Raw genomic sequence first — 24,832 nt, forward strand, 5'->3', positions numbered from 1 at the left:
ATATGTATGTAAAGGATGATCCAAATGCAGTTTCCGAACATTTTAATAATTGAGTTTTTTTTTTAATTCAGCACATTTTATATGTTTACAAAGCTTTAAAGTTCAACGCAAAAATTATGTCATTCCGTACATTGACACATTATTTTTCCATGAAAAATCAGTACATTCCGTGCTAAAAGCTCGTCGAAAAGCGCTCACGCCAATACCTAAAGACATTTGAGCGTGACGATAGTAAAAGCTCGCGTTCGCTCCAGCAGTTTGGTAATAATTCGCTTCTATATATAAATACACGTCGAAAATACCCCAGCCATTGTCCTACATTTACTCAACTGAGTAACTAAAATTAGCTGTAACCTTTTTCTGGTTCAATGCCACGTCGCGACAAGAGCTCTGGCAAATTGTTGCTTTTTCAAGAAGTTTCATCGGATTATAAATGTCTCACCTCTGTTCGTCCACCGTGAGCGATATTGAAAAGCCGTGCAGCAAGATTGGAGTATTGTTTTGGTTGCAGTCTAGAAAAGGTGGTGCCCAGATCCCGTCGGTTTTGTTCCAGGAAGCTGCCAATGCGCGCCAATACCTCTCTAAAGTTATCGAGTTGTTGCGCTGGAATATTATCTGGAACAATGCAGAAGTAAAGTTGTTAACTCAGAGGCCAAACTATATACAGTGCAAACCCATAGGATCATAAAGAAGCCGATTTTTAAATGCAAAATTGTATTTTATATAAAACTACGTAAATTCCACTTTCTGGATTTTTAAGGTTTTAACTATTTGTGTATTTAAAAAAAATATTCAAATCATTCATATCTTACAATTTTATGAAGCTTAAGAAAAAAATATTTTAATAAATATTTGTATGTACAGTAGACCCCCCAATAACACGTGCAGTTGGGGGATTGGAAAATACTCATACATTTTTCTGCAATACGTACGTACGAATCAGCTGAGTGTGATGAGAGATCCTCCTATTGCCTTACTCACACATAAAGTAACGGGCACGTCCCTAATTTACCGTGTTATTGGGGGGTCTACTATATATACAGAAGCAAAGTAGAGCATAGTATTGTAACTATGATTATGTTTGATTACATATTTTTGTAAAATCGTATTTTTCAAATGACTTTCTCTGAATAAAATTATGATTTACAGTCTTTTTATATAAAACAGTATTATGTTTATTTTTAATATTACAGTACATTAAGTAAATTTATTTTAGGTAATTTTTTTAGTGTTTCTAACCTTTAGATTAATTTTAATCAATAATGGGCTTAAATGATAACTAAATAAATATTTGCCCTATATAATATATTATATAATTACCCCTTCGAAATGTTCTAATTTTTAGGGCTACGCAACATACAGTCCAACTGTATTTTCTTTCCGCCCTTATCATCAAATTAACCGACATTCAAGAACGAAAGAGCGAATCCCTTTCCTCAACTCTAAAATATTATACAATAAAGAAAACGATGTAATAATATTATTTTAATACATATAAGATATTCTCTATGAGCTGAAGTAGCTTAATGTAGTTGAGCTGAATTAGCTAATATGTACAACCTTATATTATCCTGATATTCATCCATGAAAAGAAAAAAATCTAGGTACACTGGTTTTTATGGGCAACATCAATTTTACTCTATATTTAATAACTAATGTGGTAAGCACTATATTTACACATAGCCATCCAAACGTTTTCTGCTCTACACTATGCCATAAATACTAAATGAGTACTCTTCAGCCATATTTTCAAGTTATCCACATTGAGGAGTTTAGCTGCCTAGATGTTGACGTGCTATTAGACCCTCGTTTCATGTTTAGCAGCAAAACATTTTATAGAACTGGCGACGTCTTTGACACCTAAGTCACTATTAATGGCATTTTAATCCCCTCGCACAATGTATCCTTCACTAAGATAATGTAGGAGGTTCAGAAAAAATGTATAGCTCTAATCGATATATTTTGTCTAGTTGAGTTAATTCCTATTATTGGAAACTGAATTTCATAATCTGTATTTGCCGTTCTTCATAATGGGCAATACTTTGTTTGATTATGATAGCGCTACCTTCTCCTGCTATATTTTTCGGGTGTAATGTATGATATATTTTATAGCCTCTGATCTTTATGTAAGATAACTTTGTAAAGTCTGTCTTTAAAATGAGATATATATTATTTTTTTTAATATCTAAAAAAAATTGTAGTTCTTCTCTTCTGTTCAGTAAACCATTAGCGTTCCATGTTGCTATTCTTACATTTTTGACATCATTGGAGTTTTAAGTTAGTATTAATTCTTTTCTTAATAGCTTCAAAATTTTCCAATGAAGTTTGCAATATCTTCTGACTAAGGTGTTCGAACTGGTTTTGCTTTCGCTGATTTACGCTCTTTTCGGCTATTTGAACACATGATTCTTTCTTTGTTAGAGATAAGTGTTATTGGTTGTTTCATCCCTTCTTTGTTTTAATTTCTTAGTTTATTTTTGTCTCTATAGTGCGCAGGATGATTTTGATCTCGGTTTGAGCAAACAGGCTTTGTATGTCCTGCATATTTAATGCATTTTGTCTCTCTTCTGCGGAATTTTTGCATGTGTCAATATTTTTTACACTTTTTGCATTACAGAATTAATTTATTACTTCTCAGGGTTTCAATTTTAACTTTCATATGACACATTTATTTTAAGGGCATCATCATGACTGTAGGTTAATATAAATAATGGTTATAGTTTTTGTATAATTTGTCCGTTTTTTTACTTTTCAAATTTTTTTAATCACATTTATAATTTTTCTGCTGCAATTCTTCTTCTTTTTTTGGTAGGCATGAAAAACCAAAATTTCAAGCCATGACTTTTATTATTCTTGATTTTTTATTTTCATAGATATGTCATTGTTAGAGTTATATACTACATCTTATACTTTATATAATATACTAAAATCATTACTATATTTTTAATATTTATTAATCAATTGGAATATTGAAAAGTATATCGAACGTATCTTGTGCTTTATAACTAATAGTAGTGTAAACCCAAACATGTCATCTCTTTCTTAATTATTAATAATGATGAAATAGATAGCTCTCGAACTGACTGTGTTAACGCAAATATAGTATAGTTATAGCTTAACGGAGGGAAACAATAAGTTAAGTTTTAATTTAAGCATATTTAGCTGAAGATCTGTAACAATTTAATTGTGTTTTTAGTCCCTAAAGCAATATGTGCTTTGGCAGTTTTTGCTTATATTTAAATTTAAGATTAATTTTATCAAATACACAAGATTAATTATGTAAAATATTTTTATAAAAATGACAGGATGTTTTTATTGCATTTTCCGATCGGCTCAGGTTGAGATTTGGCAGTGGACTATCGTCACTGATTTGAAGCAATTGTGCTCAAGTAAGGGTCGCTAATAAGCCGATAATTAAGGGCTTACACACGGCTTGAGGAAGTGGGTGGGACCAAGCACCAAGCTCCGCGGCAAAAAAAAGAAGTGGATTAGTTTGTTACGCAAAAATATTATATAAAATGTTCTATATTGAAAATGACAACATTCTTTAGTTGTTGGTATTTGTTACTCCACACCAAGCAAGCATATGTCAAAATGGGTTTGATTACTTGTTTCTATATAAAAAATTAACAGAAGACAAATATGCTACATTGAAAGAATTCCTTTATGACGAATTAAGAAAAAGAAATGATTTAGATATTATAAATGTCAAGGTAGGAAAATTATCTATCTTTATCAAAACAATATTTATAACATATATAATGGTATTGGCACAAGTTTTGTATATTGGTGATATACTATTCTCACACAAAGACATGCTGACGGAAAACATGTAAAGCGAATTGCCCATGTTTTGATCAATGCGAGACATGTATGAACCTTAGATCATACCATGGAGTCAATGTGACTTAAGATCATTATTTAACTATAGTTAAAATACATGTATATCTAACTCTAGAAAGAAAAAATCAATGCCTGAAACATTTATTTTAAACAACTGAAACATTTCAATGCGAATGATAGAATTTTAGTATATGAAAATATCAACTCTGTAAAGGCACAACCTTAGACGAAGTACAGAAAGCAGTAAAAAGTCTGCCACGGAACCAACGGATTTTAACTCAAGTCCGTCATGATCACTTGAGACAACGAAATTAAATAATAATAAAATGAACTCGTAGCTTATGATCTTTTGTATTATCCATTTACAATATAAGAACAACATCCGATATGACGCTAATGAGTTTTAAATACTGCTAGATGTTTTTTTATGTATTTTACATAGTACAGTAACATTTTATTTGATAATTACTCACCAAATGGTTTCTGAAGTGTAACATTCCTAAGTTAATTTGTGGCACTCCTAATGCAATGGCATGCAGATTTGTCTTGGTGGAAAGAATACTGCGAGCTAAAGCTGCTGCTCGCTCAGAGTTGCCAAATCCCCTGGCGACCAGTTTAGCGAGACCTGCTGCTAGCTCAGCTGCCACCTTTCTGTCCTGGGCTGCAGTCTGTAAACATACATAAAAATCATTAGTAAATTCACTTATTCATTACCGAAAGTTTTGGTTACAATGAAGACGCATCACAGGTTTATAAATCGATTATCAAGAATTCCCGCGAGTCTCAAGCCTGACCTAATTCCAAGTTGCCTTGTAGCAGAAGTGTAATAGCCAAACAAGCACACCATGGAAACTTTTGTATCAAACAAGTTGAGCTCGACCCAACAGGCAGGTGCTCGAAGCGCAAAGTGTTGCCATATATACTTTATTGGCGCTTAATAATGAATAAAGAGAGGGACTCAGTTAAAAATTCAAAGGCGCGGCGCTAAATTTATGGCCAAGATACTAAAACTGTTAGTTGAGCGAATAGGTTGGTTGTATAATATATAGTTAAATTTTAACTATGAAGTTCAATATTAAGAAAATGTTATATAGTTGTGAATATAGCGCTTTTTATTCGTGGTTTAATTAATAATAAAATTATTTATTTAATAACAATAAAATGAAAAGATTTATTTATACTAAACAAAATGTTGGTATATACTTTAGCAATGAACAATGACATTTTTACTACAACAATTTTGTCACAAAAATGAAGCAAGTATATAATTTATAAATTCAACGTTGTATTCTATTTAAATGTTTTTTATGTAATAAAATATATTTATAAAGCATTTTTACTTTCACAATACTTTGTTTTTCTAAAAGTATTCCACGTATAAATTTTCTACAGTTAATAAAAATATTAGTATATTACTTGAATCATCGATAGTATCACTATGTTTTTTGTTGAAATGGATTTTCAACTTAATTTTAAGTAATTTTAAAAGTAATAATTTACATGTACATTATTTTTAATTAAATAAACGAAATATTTCGTTATACTGAGATCAGTCTTCGTTACAATGAAAACATTTTGTATGAAAGTTTTTCGGGGGCAAATTGAAGATTCGTTATACCGGGAATTTCGTTATTTCGGTATTCGTTATAAAAAGATTTCACTGTATACGATGCACCCAAAAGTCTTAAGAAATTTAAAACTTACTTGTTTATTATTATTTATTTAGTTGATAAATACATATTTTCTAGTTCAGTATTAATAAACGTATTTTTAATATCATTAGGAAAATACCACAATAGTTTTGTTTATAAAGGGCTACCCGAAATATATACTCCTGCTCCGTTAGTGGGGCTATGCAATAATAGGTATATTAAAGAAAGGTATAAAAGACCTTTCAAATCGGGACTTGCACAATCAAAGATTTGAGTGGGCAAAGAGAGCCATTAATTTCGACCGGCAAAAACCAGAGAAACTCAAAACTTTTATAATTTCAACTCTACGAGGACTTCGCTACATTGCTCCCGACCGTCTGCTACGACGCTTTCGGAGCAACCCTCTTATTAAATTTAATATGTATATCGGTGAAATGTATATTTTTAAAATAACTGTAAAATCTATTTAACTATTACTTTTAAAAGCAAACTTGCAATAAAAACACGACCCAAGATATAATTGGCACAAAGGCAAACAAGTCGAACGGTGGAGTCATAGCTATATTTCGATCGGTTGGCGTACGAAGTAAGTTACCGCCGGCCAATATCCGATATCTTACATTTAACATTCGAATACTAACTCAATTTTTTTTTATCTTAGAATACAATTTTTTTATATCTATGAATTAAGCATGGTCCTTGGAATAAACTACGCATATCTTAAATTATTATGGTATAATAATATATTTATACAGTGAAACATAATTAAATTTTAAGGGTACTCATATATTGAAGTGAACAAAACAATTTCCACTGCGCTAACCCACACCTGTGTTTTCCATCGTTTTAGTACTGCACACCGGTCAGTACATGCGGCTTTCGTATTAATTGAAAAGTTAGCTCTTACTAGCTCAAATTAATTGTTTTAATGGAACTGTGTTGGAGAATTATTCTCGAACAGCCGCGTCATCAGTGGAACGACAAATCTAATTACTCGGACGGGCGCGCTGCGACTATCCGGACTAAATGGGGGGGAAAAATTGCACCCCGAGGCCCGCATGTGTGCGGCTTTAGTGTTTTCGGACCTATTGTACGTTTGTCCAGGGTTAATATACAAAAAGGGATGGACAAAGCGGTTAAGTTCATGTAAAAATTCTAAAGAACTAGTCATATACATATTTTTTAGAAAAATATAATTTTATTGTACTTATGTTAAAAAAGTTTAACTTTAATCCTATTATTTAAGATAATCATTCATTTTTAATTTTTGCCTAAAATTATAATAATCATAACAAGACTGTGCCTCTTTATAACATAATTACTATAAGCAGTACAAATTTAAAATAAATTTCAACACCATTTTTAGTAGTTTTCTAATTCTAACTCTATATTTCAATTAAATTAAACTCAAATAAAATAGTTGCAAATTGAAATCGAATGCTACTCTACCACTATTTAAATCAGGAAGTTCGCAAATTATAACCAAAGTAGACGGTGTACACAAAAGACCTTTAACCTGAACCCGTTAAGTTTACAAACTTCGATAAGATCGAAGTGTAGTATATACACAATGTATAAATTTAAGTAAAATTTTAATAGATCTAACTATACAACCTCCGTGTATACGTACTTTAGGCAACATTATAAAATTAAATAAAGGATTATTCCAAAAATATAACGTAAATCTTTATATTTAGAAGAGGAAGACGTTGCACGAACAACGATAGACGGTACATTTTAATAAATTTATTTATTTAGTTACCAATAAATTTATTTAATTACCAATAAATTTTCGACGCTCAGCATATATTTTTTATCTTGATTTGATTTTTTAATATGTAACGCTTTTAAGTTTAAGAAATATAATTAAAAAATAATGCTTGAACTAGCGTTACAAATAAATGACATCATATACTTTATTTTGTATCGTAAACTTTGAACTTTATTTCATATTTATGTAAATATAAAATCGAATAAATACATTTTAAGTGCAATAATATAAATTGCTTCTTCGGCACATTCGGTATGAATACGGTTGAAAAAATAAAACGTTTCACTCTTGAAAGTGTAAAAGATTTACGAGTATTGAAGCTATTTATGGCATTGTGAAACTTTATTGGAGGATTTCCATTTTATGTTGCTTTTAAGTTGTAAATATTTCAAGCTTGCAACAATGGAGTATTTAGCGAACATTTTCTTTTGATTTAACACAAGTATTTAAGGTCGATTTATTCTCATGAAAATTTATTTTGCTTATAAAAGGCAACAAACAAATTGTTTCAAACCTTATTACAGATTATTTTAATATAATAAAACATTTTTTCCCTAAGAATGCAAATATTTCTCTAATAAAAGTTGTACTATATTGCTAAACATTTTATATAATCCTATCAAATAATACAAAAAACCGCTGATTTAAGTTCACTGTATATGATTTTGGTTTGAGTAATCGATCTGTATACTGAGGACATAAAACGCCGTCCTAAGTAAAGACAAACCCTTTACTGAGATTCACGACTAGTAAAACGTGTAAATACATACACTACAAATGTATGTATAGAAGAGCGTAAAAATATAATACGATTCATTAAAACTTTTTGTCTTAATTTGACAAAATACGTCGGTTTTTGAACTATTTAATACTATATTTTAGAAGCAGTTAACTCCCAAAGATATTTGCTTCACCCTTCTCTAGATCCCGAGCCGATAGAAGGCAACAGTATTTTTATTCGCCTAGATATGAAACAATTAGCAACCTAATTTATTCTGAAGGCTGTTGATATTTAACTTTAACAAAAACAGCATCCTAACAGATGACAAATTACGGTTCTTAGTGTAAAACCTAATGTTTCAATATAACCGCTTTTCAAATTAAAAAAGCTCGTCAAGTTTGATCGAATGCCAAGGTTCTTGTTACTGTTTTCATAAATAACAAAGAATTAAAAGCAAGTACTTCTTTTATTTTGCACAACGATACGCTCCACTACTAATTCGTGATTTATATTTAAAAATAAAAATATATATCCTTTCGTTATCTATTTCTTAAAGCTTCCGATGTGTAACAATTTAATCAGTAATTTTTGATATTGTCGATATACTTTTGTACGCTTCAATTACGTTATTTCCACTTTAATAATGCCAACGTACTATAGATTCCACAGTATATTATATATATAAAGGGTTGTTTTTTAAAGGTATAGAACTTTAAAATTTAATGAAACACATAAAAATCGTAAAAACGGCCATGATAGCACATGTGCGCCACTCGAATAAATCGTAATCTGGAAGTCCAATTTTCGAGCAGCTGGCGCCGTATATCGGCAATAACGCGGCGAATGTTGGCTTCCAAGCCGACCATCGTCTTTGGTTTATCGGCGTAGACTAACAAATTCACATATTCCCACAGAAAATAATCGAAAGGTGTTAAATTCACAGGTTCATTACACAAAATTTTGCGCTCATCGAATTTTTCCTTCAATAAATTGATTGTGGCATGTTGCGCCGTCTTGTTGAAACCAAAACTCTTCCACATTAATGCCATTCAATTGGGAAATGAAAACATCAGTAATCATGGATCTATATGGCTCTCCATTGACTGTAACGTTCTGTCCGGCATAATTTTTGAAGAAATATGGACCTATGATCCCACCCGCCCATTGATCACACCAAACAGTGACTTTTTGTAGATCTAACGGCGTCTCAGTAATAACTTGTAGATTTTCTTCACTCCAAATGCGGAAATTTTGCTGGTTAGCGCAGCCATTCAAACAAATATGAGCCTTATCACTAAACAAAATTTTATGGTGAAATCAAGCGGCTTTAATTATTGTACAAGCCGGATCTTGTAAGCTTATAAATCAAGATCTTTCCGCAAAATTTTCCATAAAGTGGATGGACACAGCTCCAACTGCTGTGCACGATGGCGTATCGACTCATTCGGGTCCTCCTCAATACTATACTCCACAGCAGAAACAATTTCTTCGATGCGCACTGTACGACGTCTCTGCGGACGCGTATTATCAATTACAGTATGCGTGGTGCGAAAATGATCCATGGTTATTCAAATTACTTGCTTGGATGGACTCTTATGTCAACCGTAAAATGGACGTAGCGCACGGTAACCACGATTTCCCAAATAAATTTGCATATTTTGCAAGCGTCGTTCTTGCGTAAGTCTATTCATGGTGAAATGGCAAACCAAACTGAGCACGAATCCCTTGAAAAAGTGTTGCCAATACGAAAAACAAACCTCCAAAAAAAACACCTTTTATATAGTACTTAGAAACTCTAAAAAATATGTATATCACTACTGCGTTAGTTGGATGGAGTACATAAAAACTTTTCTATGCTCGGTATTAGCAGTCTTAGGATCGTGAATTCTCACAGAGGTTGAGTAAATGTGATTTAAAAAACGAGACGATCACGCATAATGGCATAAGCATAAAGATAAAAAAATAATAATAATTGCTTGATCCATTTACATACAGCAAATCTACTGGAAAATATATTTTCTGTATTCATAAAAAAAATTGGTAATATAGTTGGGTCCGTCTGTACCACAATAGATACGCTTTACGCATACGCTGGCGTAAATCTAGCGGCAATTTATTTTACAGGCGCGCAGAGCCAATCTCACGAAATTGATTCGGCAATGGACGGAAAGCGTCGACTTTCGATCGCCCCGCCGACTTTAGTCATAAACCAAACGCTTTTATGCGTGTACCGAACGGTCTTTTTTATGTAGCGAGCCCGCATCATCATTCTACAACTACAACTACTACTACTATGCCCGATGTCTTCAAGGCGACATCGGGGCTTAATGAAAACAGCGCAATAAAACGTACCAAATAGAGGACAAATTTACTAACGCCTCCATAACAAAGCTAATAATTTAGTTAAATTTAATTTATATAATATTTCTACGTAAATTATTTAATTTTTGTCTACAAAGTATTAGGTATATTCATTTACTACAACGTTGTACAATACTACATATACGTATGTAGCAAAGCCGATACGAGGGTGAGGCAAACGAGGCACTTCCCTCAGGTGAACGATGGAATGTGCGCCGAATTGGTCAAGTCAGTGAATTGAAAATTAAAAAAAAAATAAAACGTCCATCCGAGCAAGTAATTCAAATAACCATAGATCGTTTTCGCCCCGCGCATACTCTAATTGATAATACACATCCGCAGAGACGTCGTACAGTGCGTACCGAAGAAGTTGTTTCTGCTGTAGAGCGTATTATTGAGAAGGACCCTAATGAGACGATTCGCCATCGCGCACAGTAATTGGAGCTGTGTCCATCCACTTCATGAAAGATTTTGTGGAGAGATCTTGATTTACAAGTTTACAAAATCCAGCTCGTAGAAGCCGCTTGACCATCGTGTGCGTCGTACGCTCGGTGAATTGACCAAAAAAGAGATTGTGCTTAATTCTAATATTCACCACAAAATGTTGTTTAGTTATGAGGCACATTTTTGGTTAAATGGCTACTTTAACAAGTAAAATTGCCGCATTTTGAGTGAATAAAATACACAAGCCAGTACATCCACAAAAGTCACTGTTTGATTAAATCATTAGTCCATATTTCTTCAAAAATTATGCCAGCCAGAACGTTACATACAATGGAGAGCGCTATAGATTTATGATTACTAACTTCTTCGTTTCCTAATTAAATGGCATTGATGTGGAAGAGCTTTGGTTTCAACAGACGGCGCAACATGCCGCACAGCACACGCCACAATTAATTTATTGAAGGAAACATTTGATCAGTATATTATTTCGCGTAATGGGCCTGTGAATTGACCTCCAAGATCGTGTGATTTAACACTTTTGGATTACTTTATGTGGGGGTATCACTAGTCTACGCCGATAAACCAGAGGCGATCGATGAATTGAAAGCCAACATTCGCCGCGTTATTGCCGATATACGGCCCCAGCTGCCAAAATCACGCCCAACTCGCTCTCACATTATATCGGCACTATAAAAAAGTATTTGCTTAATCCATTATATTGCACTTTGTCTTAATTTTTAATATAAAAAACAATAGTTTTGCCCCCAATGATATTTGACTCTTATCAATACATTGATTAGAAACACACTTAGATCACTTAATGAATTAAGATTCAAACGCACTGACAGTCACACGCAATATCGATCTTCAAAACAATAAACTTTCACCACCCTTCCTCGACCCACCCATTACATTGTATACATCGTCCCCTTTCCTAAACGACGAGTGTGACATATGCGAGGGAGGCTCGCATGTGTTCGCGACACGAAATTAATTTGCAACACTCTTTCGCGTTATAAAGGCAAACACGCAATTAACGACCGAAGTAGAAGTAGAAGAAGTAGTAAAATTCGGCTAAAGACACTCACGGAGGGTGGCCGCGGCGACAGGGAAAGCGCACGCGGCTCGCACGGGGTCGCCGTTTCCGGGGGCTCCGAAGGCTCGTCCTGAGGGGCGAAGGGCGGGGGCGCCTCCGGGGGACCCCCGCCCGAACCCCCCTCCTGGGCGCGTGCCGCCCCCAACAACGCCGCCACCAACAGCCACGCTCTCCTCATGGCCGCTTTAGGTCAACTCATCGTCCAACACTGAAACAAGCAAAAATAAATTCATGAAAAATATGTACTAAAAATAAACTATATAATATATAGTGATAGTAATGGCTAACACTAAGTCTATAAAAAAATTGCACAGCGCGTTAAAACTCTTTCATTTGACATTGAAAGTCAATTAATCGATAGATTTAAAGCTAGTCGAATATTTGCTTTTAAACAAATGCCTAAGATCATGCTCAAGGACAAGCACTGACGCCTTCCAGAAGGAGATATTCATAAAGATCACTTTGCACAGTTCGCTGAACAAACGTCTTCCACAAATTATCAACTAACGTAACCGATGACACTGAAGCTACTACCCACGACCAGAACACAATTTTTTGTTTAATATTCTTTGTAGATTTACATAAATATATGACTAAAAAAAACAGTATTTTTACTTCCAACTTAACCGTGATTTTATTTTGAATTTTAATTTCTTAAATGATATTTTTTGTATTTAAAATATGTTTATTATCTATGTTAATTTTCTATAAACATAAATTTATTTATAATATATGTATGTAATTTGTATCACTATATAAAAAAATATTTTATTAATTTTTTAAATGTTTTTAACTACATTTTTTAATAATATATCATACGTTGTTATCGACTGCTAAACTTGACAAAGCCGATACGCTGCAGTTTCCTAATAATGACCGTTATTGCAGCGTAGGTAGAAACAAAAACAACACACAGTCGTATTTTCGCGCGACATATACGACTTTCTTCGTGTTATGTGGCTCTAGCACGCGCGAATATATGTGTGTAAAAATTGGGGCTGTGGCGTACACTGACATAAACACTTACAACATATATCAGTTAATTAATCAATTAGGAATTTTCGAAAAAATGCTTTTAAATCATCTGATGCAAATTGTTTAATAAGTAAATTTAATCCTGTATGTATTATATATTTTATTATATACATTATTATTTTTTCACCAGAGACTATGCTAAAAACATACTTTAATTCAAATATTATACAAACACTGTAGCAACAGATATAAGTTAATAACAAATAAGTACCAACAAAATTAAGTTACTCTATAAAAATTAACCGACCATTAAAGATATGAAATTTAATGGATAATTAACGCGTGTAAGCAAATATTTTTTGGCACGCTATTAGTATTGATTTTTTATACTCGCTCATAACGTTTATGAGTAACGTAGTAATTTGCAAAAAAATACGTTCTAAATCACCCCTTTGCTTTATTAAATAAAGTTAATCTTGTATCAATGAGTAATACATATGATATTGCATATTAAATTATAGATATATATATATATATATATATATATAGTAATTATTTTTTTTTAATTACAACAACACAAATAATCATATTAATTTTTATTCAATAGAGCAAAAGTCATGTTTCGCAATGTAATGAATTCATAATGCGTCTTCTGTGCATGTAAGGGTTAATTAGTTGGTTTAAATTTAATAATCACTATAAGTCCTTCTAATAAACACATTTAACAAGTCCCCTTTTAACAAATCACCTAAATACGGCATATTATTGGGTTTATTATAAAGCAATGCCGCCACAAGATAGGACCTTTTGAATGGATTATCATAAACCGTGGATTTAATGTATTTATGTGATCAATATATAATAAGAGTATTACTTAGCTTACAAAGAAGGCTTACGATTAAATTAAAATAATATTTCTCTCAACACAGATTTAATTTAACACCCTTTTGAGCTCCGTTTATTTTATTATGCATTTGGTCCACGAAATCAAGTATAGTCTTTGTAAAAAAATCTGTAGAGAAGGATCATTGCTCATAAAAAAATACGTATGTTTATATAGATTTTTTAGGTTAAAATTTTTTGGGTTAAGCAGAAGAGACAAGTCTGAGATAGAGCGCAAGGCACTACCTAGAACGAACAAGGCAAATGGCTCGGCCCCTCTTGGTGTTCCAGTGGCTGAGGTAGCATAAACACCCCCCGTAGACTTGTGGGGTGGTGCTAATATTAGAATGATACGCAGTGCATGCAATGCAATTGCAATGCCTGAAAATTAATATATCTCCAATAACATATTTAGTACTGCAAGGGGTAAAGAACCGCTGACTCGGCCGAAACAAGCTGGGTGCCCACCCGAAGGGTTGGACTTGTAAAATAATACAAACAATAAAAAAAAACTACTATATTGTAAGATAAAAACAGATATTAAAACTACGCCCTTAAATTACCAATAATTGGTTAAGGAGTCAAGGAAGAGATTGGTCGTAAATCTTCTCACATTTTTCTGACCATATATGTATAAGCCGAAACTCTAGCGTAGAATAATCATAGTTTTATTTGAACACCATTAAATTTCAGTGAAAAGCAGCCGCTTCCACAATTGTTTTTGAATCTTGATTTTTAAAACGGTTTTTACGACGCAGATTTATAGCCATATTATTTACACTAATTGTAAGACTAAATATATTATAATATAATTAAAGGAACTGTAGTTTATTTTCATTACTAATAATAACATAATTTATTACGTCACAGAATCCTGATAAATCCCAGGATGAAGGCCAGGTTCAACCCGGGATAAGCAAAAGTGTCCAAAATGAGAAAAGCTACTATTCACCACCCTCGGTAGATTCGCGAGGAAAGAGTTAAGTAGCAGTATAAATTAATTTAACCACGCCTCTGCCTGGATTTATAAAAGCAACAAAAAAAATAATGAAACATATACCAGTTTATAATTTTAATCACAGTGGAAGCGCTTAGTGGCGAAACCCCAATTTGGCCACCCCGGGGGTGTTTCCTCATTAAGTCGTATCATATACCTGATGCGACCCGCGGGAATTGAATTTAATGTGACCCTCTTGTGTCCGATACGTTCCAGACACTCGTGAATTATGTACGCCCCACGGTAGGTAAACTGTCAAATTGACAGTGTGCGTTTGGTTATATAATACATAGGTATGCGGTATTTGCGCGAGCGGAACGTGCCGGGAAGTATCGCGCGAAAATCGTAAATCACGTATGAGCGAATGATATATGGACGGAGATAGAAAATATATATTTAGCGTCATGGTCAAATGTTATATCTACAAGGTGGAAAAAAGCCTATTGAGTATAATATAATATTAAAAAAAAAAAAAACATGCCATTTTTGTTGAAATTGTAGTCTAAAATACATTTTTTTTAAATATATGTATATGAGCTAATAGCACATAAAAATCATTTACATATGTATAAAAAGTAAAATTACTTTGATGTTTTATCGCGTTTCATCTTTATCCCTGCTCAAACGTCACTTTCAAGCTTAATGTATAAAACACTATAGGGATGTTTCGCTGGGCAACGATATCTATAAAATGTAATATCATAACATTTAACTTTACTTAAACCTCCACATTGGTTCCGGCTATTTTTGCTGTATGCTATTGATTAATAGAAGAAAGAGCAAATGATACAAATGTATCCCTGCGGTACTCCACAACAAGCAAAAATATTATCGGTGCGACGGATGATAAAAAACTAACAATACCGTTCGAAAAACTGAATCTACCTTATTTCAAAAGAATGATTTCATAACATACCTTGAAAGTTGGTATAAAATAAGTCAACCAAAATTTTATAATCAAGGGAATTTATCACCGATTTAAGAGTGGATAAAAGGTTAGTTACTGTAGAGCATCGTATCCGCTAAAGCCAGTCGACAGTGATCATGTATGATATATACAGTAAAAGCATAGTACAGCGAAGCTCACAGGAACGAAGAAAAAAATCATTATACTGAGAATGTACGAAAGATGATGCAGTTCATCACTTCCTATTGTCAAAATTTATTGCAAATAGTCATCTGTTAATGCTGACCTGAAGTTGTGATTTTATGTACTTTATCTTTAACTCTTTTACTGGCAAGCGAAATAAGGCGGTGTATGCTAAGAATGATAAGCATTTTTTGGACAAATACAGATTATGTTATAAATATATTTTAATAAAATATTTCTGAAAATTTTTTTTTGTGAACCATTATTTATTATAGGAACAAAATTAAATCCAGGTTATACAAGTAAATACACAAAAAGTATAGAAAAAATATATACAAAACTAGAAAAGGACATCCGCGTCCTAGCGACATTCATGTCGTCGTTCGTAAGCGTATACTGGCGTCCTTACGGAATTTAAACTGTTAAACGTGTTTTTTTTTAAATACCCCTAGGTGTTACTAAATACAAAAAAAACTTAATTGTACGTAATGGGTAAAATAAATTATAATATTTAGATAATTTGATTAAAATAAACTATATGAATATATCTGAAAAAACTAAAGTTTTACCTATGAATCGAAGTTGGTATTTCTCCTTAGTAAATTTACAATACAACTAAGTAACAAATTTGTTTACCACAATATTTATATTATATTTTTAATGTTACTTAATTATTTATAGTGAAGTAAATAGCATATTATGTAACTAATATAATATTATGAATATAAAACAATCACGTAATGGCAATATAATAAACGGCACAATAATTGCAATTTCATAAAATGATGTCATAATAATAATACATTAGCTGCGTCACCCAGATTTGTCCGGGGCAGACTAAGAACATTTATTATTTGTTTAAAAACAATTATGTGCATTACAATATACATTTTATATACAGTGTGTTTACTGAAAATACTGAGCTTATAATTTTAATTAAGCAAAAGCAGTAACCATTTTTAATTTTAGGACACGTTCCTTCGCCCTAGAATTTAAGCCTAACTATATGAATTGATACTGTGATTTTTTAATTAGTTCATAATGCAATTTTTTACTCCAACTTGGACAATATTGCTGTTTTTGGTTCAACAACCCAAGTTGGTATGGTTAATGTCATTAGAAAATACAGTTGGTTTACTTATTAAAAAAACATATTTTTTGCAATTTTTTGCACAGCGACTATTCGTCAAATTACTTAGTTTAGTAGCCGTAACTCTTTTTCTGTTTACACTATTTTTTTCAATTTGTTTAGGTCTGCCATTTTCTAAAATGTGATAAAATGATTTATTACTAATTGCTATGCTCATCTGCACAAAATTCAAAATTATAATTTTTAATCACACCTTGTATAATGTTCAAGAAACACCTTTAAACGCGATCGAAAAGCTTAACGTGCGTACCCAAGCGTATGTGCAGTTTTCCCATATAATATACTAAGCTTAAATACACCGAAAAACGATAACGTAATTAATTTAAGGCTTAACTGGCCTAACCGGTTAATATAAAAAAATATATAGTATAGAAATACCTATCGCTAACTACCATATATCACTCACGTGCCTCATTCTAACATGTTTTACTGTAATTACTGTATTTAATGCATGTTCATTCGCTTCAAGCAAAATAATTAATTTCAAGCACAAAAATAGTATAAATATAACGTCCCGTATCCGCACGCTGACTTGCTATGGTACCTCGCCACTTTTTTGTACCGCAATATTTTTTTGATATTTCGTGACCAGTCAAAATTACTTTTACTGAAATTGATGGTAATAATTTTTCAGTTGAATTACAAGAGCACACTCACAGTCGTCAGTGTCCGAGTTGACATCACATTGAGCAATGCGACCAGAACCTCCACACCCGCGCGATCGCAATCGCTTCATTAGCGGCCATAAGTATTCTCTACGTTTGGCCGTAAACGCTTTCGGCGCGGCCATTACTACAGCAATTAATAATTCCATTATCGCGTTCGTTTTCGATAATCGGCTCGCGGCCTTCTCGTTCGGACACGTCCCATTCCCCTCCACCCCATCTCGTCCCATTTAGGCCCATCTTGCCACGAAAGGGTTGGTTAGGGTCGTGATCCCCAATCGTGGGGACACTACTGGCAGACGAACGAACGCGACAGGAATTCGCAATACTCCACGAACGCCACTGGGCGTCCAGAAAGTACGTGGACGGCCTGCCGATTTATTATTTATTTTTAACGTGTGCAAAATTTTTGGGGCGAGGGCGCGGTATATAACTAAAACAGTTGTAAACATACATACATACATACACATATGTGTGTATGTATTATGTAATAATTGTAACAATACGACAAACGGTCGATTAAAATTTTTTTCAGTATGCTTCTATCCGCGGAGCAGTGAAGGTAATCATATTCAAACTAACGTGTTTTTAATATTGAAACCAATAAAAAATGTGCGAATAAAAAAATCCTTTCCTGCGCGATGTAAAAAAAGTGTACTCAAAAAAATGTGAAATCTTGGCGAAATATAGAGACTCATTTAAAAAAAGATGAACGCGTAAAAAACACATATCGCGTAAAAAATAAACAAATTTATAATAATAACAGTAAGGTGCTGTATATCGTTTTCAACGATCGAACAATTGTAACAATACAACAAACGATCGATTAAATTTTTTTTAGTATGCTCCTATCTGCGGAGCAGTGAGGGTAATACTATTTAAATTAATATAGAGACTCGTATAAAAAAAAGATGAACGCGAAAAAATATTTTTTTTAATATAATATATTTAAAATGTATATATATATATATACACATACATTTTAAATAAATATTTTACATGTGTTTTATACCCAAGGCATTTTGTACTAATCCTTTTATAAAAGTAGCTTTTAATTACTTATAAAACAATTTTAAAAATATTACACCCTTCAATAAAAACTTCATAGGATAACTCCTTTAAAAAATGCTTTATGAATTCAATAAAAACTTTCACAATAAAAGTTGGGTTAAAAATGGCTATAAATTGTTTATATGCACAGCAATTAAAAATATACATGCAAAGTCTTTCAGTACACCCTGTACATTTATTAAAAGTCAAGTGTATTATCATACGTATCATCGGCGCGGAGTACCTCCTATACGAAGCGACACGTGTGTTGATAAGCGATATCACGACACACTTTTGCACAAAAATCTTTCAGATTTACCACATACAGATTATTATTATTAGTTGTGTCGATCAGCTTTACTCGAGGAAAAATCTCAATATTTAAAAAAATAAAGTCAAAATTACCATTTGAAACATCATGTAACACAATTATAAAAAATACAACAATAAAAAAATCATACTGTTCTCAATATAATTGCGTACATACAGACGAAATAATACCTGGCTTCTTTTTATATATTATTTTATAGAAAAAAAACATTATTATTCTCATATTCAACATAGACCTTTTGCGGTAATCTCTCATTCAGATATACGACAATATTTCACTTACGCTCATACGGTGAAACTTTCGCCTTTTATCTCTCATCCCCATAGATACTACATAATACTACAATATCATATTTTACAAATGTGGGTCACGACTTCAATGCCAAAAACGCTTCGTTATATAATATCATATTGAGATATAAGTATTTGTTAGCATTTTATATATCATAGATATGTATAAGCTTGTAATAACCTCGCTGTAAAGCTATCGTCCCTTTGAACTATCCCCAAGGACGCCCAAATCGAAATATGTTTGTTAAATTGAGTAAACGGTACATCAAACTCCTTCATATTAGCATTTTACTTATTGAACTTCGTGGAATAAGGGTCTAATAATAAAAAAAATGTTATTTTATACAGAAGCAACAACAAGCAACGACAGCTAGTCTAACGATAATATTATTTTACTAACAATAGTCAACGACTCACGATAGCTCATGGCCCGACGTACTACTATATATCAAAAAAAATCGATATAAAAATCGCTACCAGCTACATCCACTATTGTAAGGTACTGTTTTATTTTTATATTTTGCGTGGAATAGCTAACCGCTAATGCGCTCTATATATGCCACGTCATCCATTCAGAATATCAGAATATGATACTTCCACCACTTCGCTTCAGATTTGGAACAAACGAGAGTTAAGCTATATATACGTACACATCAAATAAAAAAAATGGTGGCATTTAAAATGCAGCGACCTGTTTTATCGCTTGCCTTGGCAAAAAACCTCGTTATTGTCAGGGACTTACGGTTTATATTCACGTGTACGTTTTTATCGATTTTAACTGATGATGCGTTGTGTTCGTTTTAATCAGCTAATCGTTTCATTAACTGTTTTAATCATCGCTTTGATTGATTAATGCGCACAATTTTGCGGATTCATTGAAATTAATTATCTATTACAGCGTCGATTGAAATTGTATTGTAATCGAATTAAAACGATAACATGGTAATTATAGGTAATATTACCTAAAAATGAAACTGAAATATAGAGATAATAATAATAAAATAACGTCACTTATATATATTTAAATTAATCTACAAGAGTTCAACTAGATTTTCAATACGACTTAGAAACCACGTCGATGCGAAGATTCAGGGTTAAAAAGATATTTGATATTTTTTGATTATTTAATTTTGTTTCATAGATTTTGAAAAAGTTGAATCTAATATATAATTATATTAAAATATATGGCAGGTGTAAGGCTTCTTAAAAGCTGTATTGAAATAAATCAGCAGGGTTAAGCATCAAGAGAAATCCAACAGTAAATATTTCAAAAAAAAAAAGGGTCAGACAAGGAGGTGTTCTTTCTCCTACTATTTTTAATATATTTTCCGAAACCATATTAAAAAACTCTTGGAACAGAAATGAATAAAAATCAGCAAAACATTTACAACATTCGTTACGCTGATGACACGGTAATATTTATTGAGATCGGTAACGACTTAAACAAATTTTAAGTAAAAATTAATATTTTTTCTCTTTAACCTTGTTGTAAAATGAGTGTATATATTTTATATTTAGATAAATTTATTCCGACATATTATTTTTTAATAATGCTCGCTACAATTTTGTGATTTTTTTTAAAATTCAATCCCTCCTTTGTATTTGTCACCGACCGTATTTTTTGTTCTAGTGATTTTAAAGTCGTGAATCGATGTTTTAATCTTAAAAAAATGCAAGTACTCCGAACAAAATAATAAAACATTCATCATTTAATTGTGACAAAAATTGTTTTAAATTACTACAAAAACAATATGTATTTTAGAATGGCACGATATCTAATGCAGTTGGGGTTTACTTGTCCCAACTTTAGTTATTTTCATTTTAAAATAGATTAATGCACTAAGGAGTGTTTACTAGTTACATCGCTAATTAAAATTCACTCAACAAATTAATTAAAATAAAAGCGTTTTAAAAATATAGTATCGAAACAATATACTACATAGTACTTAGAATAATTAAAATTGCATTTTTATCGAAACAAACATGCATACTAAACGATAGTTTTAGTAACTCAGAAAAATTGAAAAGGTCAACTTAATTGACGTGCCATATGCTAAAATGGTTGAAGCACAAGAGAAGCTCTATTTTTGTAAACTTTAATATGCAAATGTGTCTGGATGTTAATGTAGATAATGAAAAAGCTTTTGACAAAGTTCAACATCCAAAACTTTGGCAAATAAAAAAGCAGAAAAAAATATGATAATGACAGCTGCATTTTTAAAACATTGCCTACACCAGGGTTTCCCAAACTTTTTCAGCGACGGAACACTTGGCAAATCCGAAAATTTTGCCGGAACACTTTAGCTTATTTTGCTGTACCCAACTTCTAGGTACTAAAAACTTCGCCTTCTCTTGACGTCATAAATCTCAATTAAGTTTAACCGTCACTCGCCTTTCATTATGAAGTAAAATATGTTCAATTTTTTTAATTTACTACAAATTTTTGTGAAATATCTATTTAGGCTCCGCGGAACACCAATTTTGGATCCGCGGAACACTGGTGTTCTGCGGAACATAGTTTGGGAAACCATGGCCTACACAATACGATTTATACGATAGAATTAAAGCTGTGGCGACTGTCGACCACCATGAATAGTAACGCACAAAAAATGGCAATTGTCTCACTGTTAATGCCCGTAACCAAGAATGTTCACCATTAACAATGAGACAAACATCATGGCACAAGAGGGATTTCTTTTGACCACACAACACGGGTCGTTAAGAGAATCCCTTTTGCGACTAAACGGTGCGGATGCAATTAATCATCACAACAGCAAACCCTTTCCGTAGAATTTGAAAGTCGGAGCAAGCAAAAACTCGCTTCCAAATATGCAACATCCGATTTCTCGAATTCTACGAAGCGACTCCAGCGATTGGCTATGAGATCGACACACAAGCGTGATTGGCCAGCAAGGGTGCATCCCCTAAAAGAATATAAGCCCGGACTCCAACGAGGAGCGGCAGTTGATCCGAGTTGATCCGAGTTGATCCGCAGTTGGTCCACAAGACCTTGGCAGAGGGCCCAAGGCATTTAATCCACGAGACAGAGACCAGAAGCCAGAGAGCGGAGTCTGCAGCAATCGAGCTACCAGCCTGACACTCCTGACACCTGTCGCATGCAGCTTGAGCCATCCTGAGCATCATCAACTGCACGAACTCCGACATCACGAGAAACGTCACGCCGTATTAGTCCATTAACAAACTTGTAAATATAAAATAATAAACAGTCTAATAGGATTCGACCAGGAGTCTCATTGGCCGCGAGGTCAACCACCCCTAGGGTTACGCTCCCTAAAAACTATTGTGGACACATTAGTGAACAAATCTCAACATGGTTTTGAGCAAAAAGAGTTCGCGAGATCAACTCAGACAACAGAAAAAAAAATTCTTGCACTTTTTGACAAGTTTAAATTAAGAAAAAAATATTTATCTATTTTATATGAAAAGCGTTCGCATTGCGTGTCGAAAGTTTGTATACATTTAGGTTGTTGATGCAATTCCTACGCTCGGAAACCAAACCAAACAACCATCAGATGAGATATATACAAAGATGAAGGATCAGAAATAATAGACGTGTTTAAAATAGCAACAGCTCACGAATGACAACACGGGCAAACAGAGCAATGTGAAATTTCAGTCTATATCTATAGCGAAAACAATGTGCCAAAAACACAAAAACGAAAAATGTGTGACGTTTGTTTATATTAATTTAAGAAAACACGCGGGTTTGATTACTTTTTACGGATAAAAAATAAATAAAAAGGAAAATAATAAATATAAAGTACACTAGCCAGGGTCTGTATATTGCTTAAGTCAGTTAGATGATTTTTGAACATTTTTATGAAAACTATTTGATATTTGTAAGAGTGAAAGTGAGAACGTTTCAATTTTTATAATTCTCATAAAAAAAGATAAGACAGCGACGGAGCTTATTAAAACACTAATCAATATATTTTTAAATTTTAAGCACGAGCTTTCTACTAACACACAGTTATTGAGAATAAATCTTCAAACCACAAGCTAAAATTTAATTAGCTCTGGCTTGCCACCATTGCGTCCCTTAGTCCAACATTTGTTCCAATTATAAAACACAGACATTTATAAAAATATACCGATACAATATATCGGTTCCAATTAAAAGATTGCACCAAGTCTAGAGTGTCGCATCTGATTGGACCAATTAGCCAAATCGGAACGTCGGACCTCCGATGCCGGATAATTGATATCGACATCGAAAATTGTCCGTCTCTCTGAAAAGCATGAAAGCGAGAGAGAGACGGATAGGGGGAGAGAAAGGAACGTGTATACAATTAATTCGAACTTAATTGCAAATCGAATTAGCCTAAGCGAATTAGCGCGTCGTCTTTCACCGGCACCCAGACTCTAGGATTAAGTCTTTCAATTTCGAACGTCTCGCGACAACGTTTTAAAGTAAATTACTTGAAAGCTCAAGCAAATGACACTTTACAAACATTCATAATTTGATTATTATTTTTTATAAAAATGATAGGTATACATAATAAAAAATTACATTTAGCGATTTGTGTTCATGGAATAGTAAAACAGATTTTTAACGCTTGTTACAGAAAAAAATCTTTTAATAAAATATGAATAGACTGTTTTAAAAAGCATGTTTCATATACTCAATATTTATTTTTAAAACATTTTTTAAGGACTTGATTCGAATGGCGAGTGTCAACTAATGCATTCCACTTCATAAACATTTAATCATAAAATAGAATTGCTACTGTATTCAGTGCCCATCAATGCACATTGTATACCTTTGAATGCATGCCAATTCACATAACACAGAGGATATCGAACCTGTCGTGAGTGTCATTGTTATTACAATCGACATTCAAGAACTTGACCTCATCACATCAATAAAAACACGTTTTGGTGTATAATACGTAACCAGACATTTGGGCACCTACTAGACATTGGAAGGCTTTCATATGACGTAACCGATGTGATATGACAGGAATAAGACTCGCCTCGGAGAGAAAGAGAGATAAGGATCTCATTCAATATCCAGATAATCGCAGAAACCTGAAGCATATCGCAAATATATATTGCATATCTGGATTTGGGCACTGGGTATATACTACGTACGGTACAAGGGGGAAAATTTCAGGAATTTGCAAATAAGACCGCAAACTACGTTGTACGTCTGATTTGGTATATATCGCGTAACTATATTATATGTTATTATATAATATTTGGCGTGAGAGAAGGAGAAGAGCAGATAAGAAAATATTTAATGGTCTGCGGTCTATCTTTACATAAATGTAAATTATTACGAGCGAATGTCTATGATAAAATGAAACACGTTTTCTTCAACGTTGTGGGATATCTTATTTAAAATTTTACATATGAAAGATGGTAGTATAGTAATTTTAAGATACTAATAAGATGACAAAAATGCCCAATAACATAGTTATTCGTAAACTGCATATAATTTTTATTTAATTTATAGTAAAAAGCTTTACTATGACGTGAAACATATTATTATTT

General features: G+C 32.8%; 1 protein-coding gene across 4 annotated transcripts in view; it reads right to left on the reverse strand.

Annotated features, from left to right (window-relative positions):
- smog (G-protein coupled receptor 158 smog) overlaps positions 1-24,832 on the reverse strand; it is a 148,708-nt gene that overhangs the window by 101,731 nt on the left and 22,145 nt on the right. For all 4 annotated transcript variants that reach the window (XM_088181306.1, XM_088181304.1, XM_088181305.1 and 1 more), the window contains exons 2-4: positions 11,881-12,096; positions 4,317-4,511; positions 443-615 (exon numbers count right to left, since the gene is read on the reverse strand). In XM_088181306.1, coding sequence (XP_088037432.1) covers positions 443-615; positions 4,317-4,511; positions 11,881-12,066 — 554 coding nt within the window. In that variant the 5' untranslated portion in view covers positions 12,067-12,096. The remainder of the gene's footprint in view (positions 1-442; positions 616-4,316; positions 4,512-11,880; positions 12,097-24,832) is intronic.

The sequence above is a fragment of the Plectrocnemia conspersa genome, unplaced genomic scaffold (assembly GCF_051122295.1).
Source record: "Plectrocnemia conspersa isolate PC_06_02 unplaced genomic scaffold, ASM5112229v1 ptg000002l, whole genome shotgun sequence".
Taxonomy (NCBI): domain Eukaryota; kingdom Metazoa; phylum Arthropoda; class Insecta; order Trichoptera; family Polycentropodidae; genus Plectrocnemia; species Plectrocnemia conspersa.